This window comes from Hippocampus zosterae, chromosome 4 (genome assembly GCF_025434085.1).
Source record: "Hippocampus zosterae strain Florida chromosome 4, ASM2543408v3, whole genome shotgun sequence".
NCBI classification, from domain to species: Eukaryota; Metazoa; Chordata; class Actinopteri; order Syngnathiformes; family Syngnathidae; genus Hippocampus; species Hippocampus zosterae.
The window spans coordinates 95,354-106,430 of NC_067454.1; the positions used below are offsets into that span (position 1 = coordinate 95,354).

At 58.5% G+C, this 11,077-nt stretch overlaps 3 protein-coding genes across 4 annotated transcripts; 2 read left to right on the plus strand and 1 right to left on the minus strand.

Annotated features, from left to right (window-relative positions):
- The first annotated feature begins 828 nt into the window (after nucleotides 1-828).
- On the plus strand, nucleotides 829-4,615 carry lins1 (lines homolog 1). The gene is made up of 6 exons (XM_052063440.1): nucleotides 829-1,236; nucleotides 1,306-1,395; nucleotides 1,964-2,096; nucleotides 2,166-2,687; nucleotides 2,821-2,989; nucleotides 3,062-4,615. Exons 1-6 carry the CDS (start codon nucleotides 913-915, stop codon nucleotides 3,471-3,473), a joined length of 1,650 nt encoding a protein of 549 aa, XP_051919400.1. The 5' UTR covers nucleotides 829-912; the 3' UTR covers nucleotides 3,474-4,615.
- A 122-nt stretch (nucleotides 4,616-4,737) lies between these two features.
- snrpa1 (small nuclear ribonucleoprotein polypeptide A') lies at nucleotides 4,738-7,703 on the plus strand. Its single transcript, XM_052064218.1, has 9 exons — nucleotides 4,738-4,941; nucleotides 5,338-5,485; nucleotides 5,803-5,881; nucleotides 6,331-6,377; nucleotides 6,449-6,551; nucleotides 6,685-6,764; nucleotides 6,905-6,980; nucleotides 7,337-7,430; nucleotides 7,508-7,703. The coding sequence occupies exons 1-9, from the start codon at nucleotides 4,860-4,862 to the stop codon at nucleotides 7,621-7,623; spliced, it is 825 nt and encodes a 274-aa protein (XP_051920178.1). The 5' UTR covers nucleotides 4,738-4,859; the 3' UTR covers nucleotides 7,624-7,703.
- A 507-nt stretch (nucleotides 7,704-8,210) lies between these two features.
- Nucleotides 8,211-11,028, minus strand: nob1 (NIN1 (RPN12) binding protein 1 homolog). Of its 2 annotated transcripts, none has more exons than XM_052064215.1 (9): nucleotides 10,871-11,028; nucleotides 10,180-10,312; nucleotides 9,973-10,106; nucleotides 9,827-9,898; nucleotides 9,421-9,555; nucleotides 9,156-9,353; nucleotides 8,805-8,902; nucleotides 8,583-8,727; nucleotides 8,211-8,500 (listed from the first exon to the last, which is right to left on the minus strand). In XM_052064215.1, exons 1-9 carry the CDS (start codon nucleotides 10,937-10,939, stop codon nucleotides 8,234-8,236), a joined length of 1,251 nt encoding a protein of 416 aa, XP_051920175.1. In that variant the 5' UTR covers nucleotides 10,940-11,028; the 3' UTR covers nucleotides 8,211-8,233. The 2 variants fall into 2 exon arrangements, with proteins under 2 accessions (XP_051920175.1, XP_051920176.1); XM_052064216.1 differs by having other exon boundaries at nucleotides 8,268-8,495.
- Between the last annotated feature and the right edge of the window lie 49 nt (nucleotides 11,029-11,077).

Genomic DNA, 11,077 nt, shown 5'->3' on the forward strand with positions numbered 1-11,077 from the left:
TTGCCTTCTAGTGGTAGGAATTCCGGCTCTTTTGGCTGGGCTCACTAAAAAGAGCTCCCAAATGGCTCCTCCGTTTTTTTGTTGCTTAAATGAATGTACTCCCCAAAATAATGTCAAATTAGGGTTAAAATGAATTACTCGTGTAAAAAATATACAGTATATCAAATATGCTGCTGTTGTGTGTCTCTAACTCCTCCCCCTTCTCTTCACAGCAGCGTATGTGTGTAAGCCCCCCCCCCTCCCTCTTCTGCCGCGGATCTTGACCAATCACGTGCGGCTTTAGCCGAAGGAGGGGAAAAAACAAAACTCGGCTCCTTTTAGGAGCGGCTCCCTATTAGGAGCCGGCTCCCGTCGTTCACTTCAAAGAGCCGGTTCGTTGGCGAACGACACATCACTACTGTACTGCCATCGGCGCGGAGCCATCCCAAACTTCCCTTTTCGCACTTTCACGTCAATTCTATTTCCTTTTAAGCGATTCGAAAAACATAAAAAATACAGTACTACAAAGTTCCGCTACCGGTCACTTGAAAACGGTTCAATGATTTTCTGCACCAACTGTTCTGGTCTCGTATTCTACCACTCGTCACTTAAGCTCAGCTCGACAAATTCCTTGCGTGTTCCACATACTTGGCCAATGAAGATGATTCGGATTCTGAAAACTGTAAATGCTTCAAGAATTACTGGTTGGTGGGGGAGGGGTTTATACTCTATTATTTCATGTTTCGAATACTACGTTAGTTCAAAGAACGTAGTGTAGTGTTCTGTGCTTGTTGGTTGCGAAACAGATTTTTTTGTTTTTTTGGGGGGGGGGGGTTGTGCTGCCCCACCGCACTCCATTTCAGACGGTGGCGTAATGCGCCGCAAGTTGTTTACCAAGCGCCACAACGCAGAAGAAGAAGAAGCGGAAGGAAAATGACGACGGCGACAACGACGTCCCCCGACCGGTCGCCTCGGGAGCTCGAGGCCGTCCTCGTCGACGTTTATCGGCGTCGGCTGAGCGCGCGCGCCGACACCGCGAGACCGAAGCGGGACGCCGAGGAGGTGGCGCGCGCGATCCTCGACGGCGTGCGCGCGCACCGTCGCCACGGCGACGGCGCGGCGGACGCGAGCTGCTTGGCTCTGACGCTGGTCGGCCGGACGGTCGCCGCGGCGACGGCCGGGACGCCGCGCGACGCCCGCTTCCGCCGGGACGTGCTGGAGGCCCTGCTTCGGGACTCGGACGTCGTGTCTCGGATGGTGAGTGAGTGAGTGCGGCTCGCTCGGAACGTTCGCGCTGAGGCAAATGCTAATGCTAACGCGCCGCAGGTGGCGGAGTTTGGCTGCGAACACCAAGTGCTGCGTCACTTGGCTGCCAAGAGCGCCTCCGCGTGTGTCCTCTACCAACTGCAAGTATCTGTAAGTACTCGACCGTATTGTCATTTTTGGGGAAACCTAGCTTTTTAGACGTGCTGGGTCGTTTTTGAGCCAAGGCACACCGCCAGCTGAAAATGTGAACCCGCCCCCCCCTCCACGCTTATTAAACAATCTACGTGTTCTATTGTTACGATAACCGTTTTTCACATTGAAGAATGACGTTCTAACAGCTTGAATTAGAATCAAGTCAACACAAAGAAAAAAAGTATTTGACCATCTTTCATTTTTCACCGTCGTCCTGAATTCATGCGTCACAAATGTGCTCGTCTCGTCGAAACACAAGGCAATTGGCTAGCTGTTGCTGCTCCCTAGCGGTACGGGGGTGGTACTACACGATTATCTTCTGGGCGAAAGAGCGCACAGGCATCCAAATTGGATATTTTGTCGCAAGCCCGAGCTCCTCCGGCCCACCCCCGCTTTCCTTGACATGACGTCGCGGTGACACGCCACGTGTCCGCGCGCGTGTGTTTTGCCTTTTCGATGACTCGCGTTTGCTGTCGTGGTCGCGCTTCCGCACGCGCGATTGACACGGCGACGTATGTGACGACAGGGCGCGGTGAATCCCGCGTGGCGCGGCACGTGCGAGCGGGCGCTGCTCAGCTTGCCCGCCGGCCCCGAACTGGACTCCTGTTTGTGGTCGCTGACGTTCGTCCTCCGGAAACTTCTGCGCGACCGTCGTCAAGGTCAAACGTCGCGTGTCCTCCGCCGACGCAGATGACAGCGACCGGACGGCTTTGCCTTTGATCCTTCAGAACTCGTCGGGACGCTCGTGACGATCTTCCACGCGAGCGTCGGCGCCGCGGCTCGGAGGTTCCTGTCCGCGGACCGGAGCGCCCGGGACGCGGGGGCCGTCGCCGACACCTTTTGCCTGCTGCTGGACCTTCTGGAAATCCTCGCGGCGTCCGGGACCGGAACGGACCTGACGCACGTCCACGCCGCCGCCTTGCTCGCCGCCGTCAACCGAGCGCCGCGCTACTTTGTCGGCAAGAGGCTGGCCTTGTTGCTGAAGCGGGCGGCGCTGCGCAAGGCCGGCGAGGACTGGCTGGACGCGGCGCCGGAGAGCGGCGCCGACGTCGGCGTTCTCGCCGCCGCCGTGTGGGACGCGGTGGCGGCCGACTGGTTGCCGAGCGTTCGCGTGGAGTCGCCGGCGTTTTTCGGCGGGACGAGCCGCGCCAAAGGCGGCGGGGAAGACGGGAGGTGCGACGCGGTGATGCTGCGTGCCGTCGGCCTGCTGGTGATCAAGAGCGTCCAGCACCACGCCGCCGCCACCCCAAGTGAGAGAGGCTGCAGAACGCGCCGCGCCGGGGCGAACGCACTTTTGACGTGCGAACGCTCCACCAAATCAGATCTGCGGCGAGCGAAAAGCACGCAAACAGCTGACGAAGGCCGCTGCGGCGCGCTTTTCAGGTGGGGCGCGCGAGCATCTGGCCGGCCTGTGGCGGTTCCTGCGCGACAAAGGCGTGCGGCCGACGGACGCCGCCCACGACTGCGCCGTCCTCCCGCTGCTGTTCGGCGAGCAGGACGACGACTTGATGGAGGCGGCCCAAGCCTCGCTGCTCATCTTCCTCCGGCTCAGGTACGCCCGCCGACGCACCTCCGCCGGGGGCTGCTCCGCCTTGACCGTGCGTGCGCGCTTGGCCCCCGGCAGAGACGGCTCGGCGCCGCCCGACGACCCCTGCGCCGCCGGCTGCAACCCCCACTGCCACTTCCTGTTGCTCCTGCGCGCCGTCCGGTGGGACCACCGCATCCTGCTGGACTTCCTCATGTCGGCGGAAACCCGCTTCCTGGAGTACCTGCTGCGCTACCTGCGCTACCTGAGCACCGACCGGCGGGGCTTCGCCGCCTCGTGCCGGCGACTGGACGCCGAGGCGCCGCGTGGCCGCGACGGGCGGGAAGGGCGGCGGACCGGCGAGGATGCCTCGGGGAGGGCGGCGCGGGACTGCCTGCTGCGCCTGCGCCTCCTGCTGGCCAGGCTGCACGGCAAGAAACTTTTTCCGTACAAGGCCGACGCCCTCCTCCGACTCTTGGCGCGAGCCGCGCCGCCGCTCGGCCCGGACTGACCGACTCGGCGCTTGTCTCGTCCGTTCATCGGCGGCTGTTCGAAGATCCTGATGAGTCCAAAATTTTGGACTCATCCCCAATCATCCCCAGCATTTGCAAATGATCAGGATTGTTGTCGATTTCACGAAACGCTCGTGCTGTTGCCGCACCGTCCTGGATGTAAACCGACAGGCGGCCTCCCCGCTTCTTCCTTTGGTCGCTTGGCCCCCGTCTTTCGGATGCGTGCCTGTCGCTGTCAAAGTAGGACACCTTTCCTACGCCGCTCGATGCCGTTTGGCGCCGCGGCTCCAATTTTTCCTTCTGAAATGCGCTCGTGACCTGAGCAAGCTCCCGGTCGGCAAAGGCATCTGGCCCGGATTCGGCATGAAGCTGGCGCAGCTGACCTTGAGTCGGCACCGGCATAATGCATGCGGGCCGAACGCGGCCCGGGAGTGGCAAAGGAGGCGTGGCTTGACTCTGGCAAACCAGATGAGGGCCAGTTGTGAAGTGAAGTATTTGGGCCAGAAATCAATGTACAGCTCCGGCCCGTATACGGCCAGTCAGGATTGAGCCGCCCTTAAATGCAGTTTCAGATTCATTTGTCCAACACACAGCCTTGTTTTACAATTGCACACCGATGCGGAATTCCATTCATCACACACACGCGCGCGCGCGCGAGGTTCAATCAGGCCCGCAGGATAATTAAAAAATGAAAAAAAGACACAGAATTACTATTTTTAATCAGGTGCAGATCGTTGAGTATCCGCTAGGGGACACTGTTTGACCAGAGAAGACAACAACAGCCTCCGTCAGTCGCTCAGGCAGACCCATGACAGCAGATGCTATCAATAGCGCTCTCACATTGACGCCTTTAATAGCACTTTCCTTCGTTTGTAAAGGTGTAGGCAGGGATCACATTTAGATTTTATATGCACGTGTAAATGGTTTAAAACTTCCTTTCTTTATAAATCTTGTTTCATCATAAAGTGCATGACTATATTTTTCAATACCAATCACTTGTTAATAAGTTTGTACAATCAGTTGCAATGCATTGATGCGAATGATAAAAGTAAATTGCACCTTTGTTGAAGGAAATGGAAGGCGCTTCATGAAATGTTTTGTAAAAGATACGTTCATTAAATGTCATCATTTTCCAAATGTTCTCGTGCTTCTTTATACCAAACCATCTTCGGGCAGAACCAAATTGTTTTTAAACCATAAAGATTGGTAAAAATAAAATAAACAGCGAGATGGATTGAACCGGAAATAAACAAAGGGGCGGTCCGAGCGGGAAGTTGAATTATTTCCGGGTGACGGTCGCGTGCGCCATTTCCGCATGCTCATAGAAGAGCGGCGTCGCGGTGAAAAGAAGCGAATAGCGTCGCTGTTTTGCATTCGGGCTGAAAATGGTGAAGCTATCCGCGGAGCTGATCGAACAGGCGGCTCAGTACACGAACCCGGTGAGGGACCGAGAACTGGACCTTAGAGGTACGTGAGCGCACGCCGCCGCCCGCCCGTCATCCCCGCGTTAGCCTGTTAGCTTGCGAGTCCGCCTGGCCGGCCGCATTTTCGGCACGGAACGACGGGAAGGCGCCTTCGTAGACGGGGACGGCGTCCGGCCTCCACCTCGCTGCCCTCTTTCCATTTTGAATCATTTGGTTCAAGATGGCTCAAATGTCAGCGGGTGGGGACGCGTGTCAATTTGCGGGGGGTACATCGGAGCGTTCTTTGTTTCCGAGGGCTTCGGCGACGACGCGGGTGCCCCCAAAACTTTCTTTTGTGCCTTTTTGGCTCCCAGGCGGCTGGGTGTTTGATGAGCGTTCCTCAGCTTTTGCCGTTGACGCCGTTAAAATAAATAAAATGTATATTATAATTTTTTTTCAGGTTATAAAATTCCAGTTCTGGAGAATCTGGGGGCCACTTTGGACCAGTTTGACACGGTGGACTTCTCGGACAACGAAGTTCGCAAACTGGATGGCTTCCCGCTCCTGCGACGCCTCAAGACCTTGCTGATGAACAACAACAGGATCTGGTGAGACGCGCCGAGACTTTGCTTGCGGAACGAGCGCATGAGAGGGGGACATGATTGAAGTCAGCGGAAAGGCCAAATTTAGCAACTTTGACAGCCAACGAGCGAGTGCCGCTCCATGGCGACGACTGCGCTTCAAATCTCTTCACTTGTCCGTCATGGCTCTCCCGCGGGGCGTCTTGGTCGCCACTTTAACGCCGGTCGGTGGGCTTTGTGGAAACGGGGGAGAAAGTCGTCGGCGTGCCGCTGACGCCCGAGTGGCTGGTCGAAAGGGCCGATGGCGGCGACTGACTCGCCTTGGCTTTTGTTGCTGTGCGCAGTCGCATCGGAGAGAACCTGGAGCAGAGTCTTCCCGACCTGCGAGAACTTATCCTGACCAACAACAACATCCAGGAGCTGGTGAGTCACACTCGGCCCAGGGTGAGGAGGGATGCCGCCGAGTCTCTGCCCGCCCCGACGTGCCCCTTCACCCCAAAACGCCAGCCCCTGCCGGCGCGTGTGAGCAGGAAAAACAAAAACCTTCCGCTTGAGCCCACTTGTGGAAGAGTTTGCCAAGCAGCATGACCCCAAACACCGAGAAAGGAGAAGGCGACGAGTGCTCCGTAAAAGTTCATGCCCGCCGCAGCCACCCAAAAAAGAGAATCCTTGCAGTCACCTACTTTTTTCATCTTCAAAAGCATCCATTTGCAGCACTTGCCTATACCAAGTTTGTAGTTCGGGAGGCATCGGGCCGGCCGCATTGTGTCATTGACATCGTGAGAGACGAACATCGTGCAAGGGGGGGGGGGGGGGGGGGGTCGAGCCGTGTCCCGAGGTGGCAGAACGCCGATTGTGCCGGTGTGTTTCAGGGCGACTTGGAGCCGCTGGCGTCAGTGAAGACCTTGACTCTGCTCAGGTGAGAAGCGCCACGCCGGCTCGGCCGCTGGCGCTGGTCCGCCGGCGCTGACTCCGTGTCCTTGCCGCCAGCTTGCTGAGGAACCCCGTGACCAACAAGAAGCACTACAGGCTCTACGTCATCCACAAGGTCCCGCAGATCCGCGTGCTGGACTTCCAGAAGGTCAAGCTCAAGGTGGGTGGCGGCGAGGCCGGCTTTGTCCCACCCCCGTCCGTCCGGATGGCGCCGGCGCTTCCCGGCAGGAAGTCCTCGCGCTCAGATTGGCGGGCGTCCCGTCGCCTTTAACCGCGTCTGCTTGTGGTCGCAGGAACGCCAGGAGGCCGAGAAAATGTTCAAAGGCAAACGCGGCGCTCAGCTGGCGAAGGATATCGCCAAGCAGAGCAAAACGTAAGGGCCTCGGTCCCCGGCGGCCGCGCGCCGGGCGTATCTCCTATTTGACTGGAGAACAGATACTACGCCGGGTCGGCCGCGGAGGGAAGCCGCCGAGCGAGCGCGCCCGTCTAACGTGGGCTCCGGCTCGCCCGCAGGTTCACGCCCGGATCGGCGTCGCAGCTGGAGAAGAAGAGGACGGGTCCGTCGCACGCTGACGTCGAAGCCATCAAGGTAGGGCGGCGGGGGCGCGGCCGCTCGGACGGTCCGAGCGTGGGTTTGGCTCCTCGTTGAGATTGCCCGCACCGCCAAGTCGCCGGGTGTTGTCTCGTTCTCCGTGAAAGCGGGCGAAAGCTGCTTTCAGCCCCGAAACCGCTTGGCGTGAGATGCGATCGTTCCAAGAAGACTGCTGGATTATCTCGGTCACTTTTCACCAGAATTGTTGCGGGGGGGGGGGGGGGTCATTTAAGAGATGCAAAGGTGGGCTTGTGGCGTGCGACCCGCGCCTTGTCCCGGGAGCGACGGCCGTCCGCCGATTGTTGAGAAAGGGAGAGACAGCGGGCGGCTTTCTTTTTTTGCCCTGTTGTCAGAACGCCATCGCCAAGGCGTCGTCGCTGGCCGAGGTGGAGCGCTTGAAAGGAATGCTGCAGGCGGGACACATCCCGGGACGAGAGCGCACGCAAGGTCCGCGGCCCGCCTCCGCCCTCTCGCCGGCCAACTCCGGACCGGCGCGCCACATGGCTTTTTTTCTTGTCCTACAGATGGCGCCGGCGTGGAGGAGGAAGAGGACGACGACGAAGGCCACGCCTCCCGGATGGACGCTCAGATGGAAGAGGTGGAGGACATGGAGCAAGAGCCTCACGTCAACGGCTCCTGAACACCCCACCCCCCCCTCCCTCCATCTTGTACATTTTATATGGACGTCAAATCACATTAAAGTTTCTTTTCGACTTTGTACGTCCGTCGTGCCGAGAACTTTTCTTGGCGTGCCGATGCTGGAATCGGGCCTTCAAATGCAGAGACCCCCCCCCCCGTCCCCCCAAAAGTGAAGACGCTTTTGGAACGGGCCTGAAAAGAGGACGGGACGGGACTCAACAAATCCCCACCGCCCGTCATGAATTGAAACGGATGAAGAAACATATTTGGAGGGTGCGCGCCAACCTATGCCCCGCCTACCACCACCCCCCTTGTGATGACGGCCCGAGAACATTTCTAATGTGCTTTTGGACAATCTGATCGGGATCAAATAGGTCATCCAATTAAAAAGGAAAACGGAAAAAATGGCGTCACAAGGTGGCAACAAACGACGACGGAGGCACTTTGAGCTTCCATTTGATTTATACAACGGCAGAGACGGCGAAAAGCGCTCGCTCGCTCTTTGCAATCGCTTCCAGTCGGACGGGGAAAGGAGTGCCCATCGGCTGCTTTGCATGCGGGCGGGCTCGCCAATTAGGCGGGGGGGGGGGGGGGGGGCCGCAGAAGCCAGTTCATTTGTTGTACTTGCCGCGGGCGGCGTTGGGGTTGACCCTGCGGCGGCCGGCGCCGCAGTCGGCGTCTCGGAGCTTGAGGTTGGCGGCGCGGCTGTAGACGTCGTTCTGGCAAAAGGGCGACGCCCCGCCGGCCGCGTAGTCCGGGTCCCACGCGTCCGTCTTCTGGCGGGCTTTTCGCGACAGGCGCTGCTGAGGGAAGCGCTGGTCTTCGCACACGTGGGGGTTCCGACTGTGCTTACCCCCCCGCGGCAGCGGCAAACTGTACTGCAACGGCGAAAGGCGGAACCAGGCCGCCGGTTAGCTTCGAGTTGATGTGCACGTGAGCGTTTTGTTTTTATTTTTTTACCCTGAGGCCGCGAGCGTTGAGCACTTTGGGGTTGCTGGAGAAGTGCATGCGCACGCGTCCGTCCTCGTCCACGCTGACGCTGACCTTCTTGAGCGTTCGGTTGCCGCACTTGGGGCAAAACTGTTTGCTCATGTCGCTCGTGGTCCTGACGCAAAGGACGCACGGGCTCTCAACGGCGCGCGTACTTCCTGCGGGAGGGCGAGCGCGCGCGCGTGCACTCACGTGAAACAGGCGTGACATCTGAGGATGTAATTCCGAGCCTGTTTGATCAACATCCCGTTGAGCGACACCACGTGGAGCCCCATCTGGATCAGGACGTTCTGCGCGGGGAGGGAGTCGCACAAAGAGTTACGTCGGCCCCGCGACCACTCTCGCGCCGAGCCGCAAGTTTGCTCGGGCGACATCAAGTGACGTCGAGTCACGGCCGTTACGCGGCGAGGCGGGCGCCGAGTCACCAGTTAGATGTTGGAAGTAAGGCAGTTTTCGGTCACGCGAGTCAAACGAGCCGTGAGGCCATCGCCCACACGATTCGGTCGCTGGAGTAGCACGGCGGCGGAAACGCCGCTCACTCACCTGCATGGCAAAGTCTGTGGTCAGACAGCCCACTTTGACCCGGGCAGCCGTCGTCCAATCGGACGACTCGATCTTCATCTGTCCGATGTTGCTGGGCGTGATCCAACCTCCCCCGTCGTCGTCGTCGTCGACGTCGTCATCCTCCTCCTCCTCCTCTTCGTCGTCCTTCCCGACGACTTCCTGCGTGCCATCGTCCTCCTACATCGACAAACGATCAATGAGTCGCTCCGGAGAAGTGCTGCGAGCGAACGGGCGTTGTAATGACCAGCAGAGCCAGCAGGTGGCGGTCAACGGGGGCCGGCGTTTGCCTCCAGAACAGGAAGCTGTTGAATTCGCCCGCATCAGTGCCGGGGGGCGATGCCGGTGGCTGCGGCGTGCTCCTCACTTCCCGTTTGCAAACCTGGCGGGAGAAGACGACGACGATGACGCCCGACGATGAACCGTAACGGCACATTGTTGAAGAGTTGAATTTGGGCACGTCGCTCGGTCACTCAATGACTCAAATCGATTCGATCGGTGCGAAAAACATCATGACGACAAGATTACTGGCAATGCGGCGCGATATCGTATTTGCGGCGTGGCCTCGTTCGTGCAGCCGCGTCGCCCGGAGCCGCATCTTATCTCCTTGATGTTTTGGAGTCAAACGTGAAGTGCCAAAGATGCGCCCTGACCTCCGAAGGGAAGTGGAATCCCGCCACGTTGACGGGCGTCTCCGGGTGGCGCCGCGTGTCGCTCACGTCCACCTGCAAAGGACAAGTAGCAGGCTGTGGGAGCGGCACGGTGGGGGCGGGGCGGCGGGGGGGAGGCGGAGTCGCACCTGGCAGCGGGGCTCCTTGCGCAGGTGCCCCGTCCCGACGTGTTCCTCCTCCAGCTGCAAGGTCAGCGCCAGCACTTTGATGTCGGTGGACGACAGGCTGGGGTAATCGCCGGTCTTCTTGGAGAATTCCGTCACTGAGAGAGCGGCAGAGGCAGAGTCAGTCCGCGCAGACCCCGCAACCCGCCTTCGCCGCCCCCGCCCCGTTACCGAATCGGACGTGCCGGGCTGCAGGCTGTTGCAAGTTGAGCCGGTACGGGAGGAAGGCCAGACTCTTCCTGGTGGCTTTGTCCCGGATCTCATCCACGACCTCCCTCGGCGTGTACACGGTCTTCCCAATGTCCTGAATTGAAGCGACGCCAAACGTTGTCGTCACCGCTTTTCAAATTACGAGTCGTCGCTCCGTCTACTTTTTGCTTCTCATTATACAGACGCATATTATACACACGTGGACACCTACACATACATACATATATGTACATTTATATGGATATATACACACACATATATACATATAGTGTATGGGGCGGCCCGGTGGTCGAGTGGTTCGGTTCGTGCGTCGACCTCACAGTGCAGACGAACCGATTCCAGCTCCGGCCTTCCGGTGTAGCGTTTGCATGTTCTCAGTCTATTTTGCTGCGGTGACATCACCACTACATTAAATGTAGCAGTCGTAAAGTGGCCGAGCAGATGTAGCGCCATCTAGCCGCGCCATTAGGTGGTTGTCGTAAATGTGAACGCTTTCGCGTCGACGGATCGCAAATGATGACGTCACCCGGTTCATGCGAGGCAACGTCAATACTCACGGATAAAAAAAAAGATCGAATCCGATTCGATGCCTCATATCAGATGATCATCGGGCAAAGTTTGGTTTATGAATGTTCATGAGAGGAAAAGTCACCTGGAGAGGAGCTTTGTTTAGAAAGGCTCCCGCGTCCGCGACAACATGCTCCACTCCGGGCTGCGCCATCTTGAATCGATGACGCAAACGGCCCGGCCAATCAGAGAAGACCTTCGGTACTCGGAAATCCGGCGCACTTCTAAAAATCCGCTGATATGTAAAGCGATTTTCCCGCGGTTTGTTTTGTTGGAAAACGCGGCTACAAAA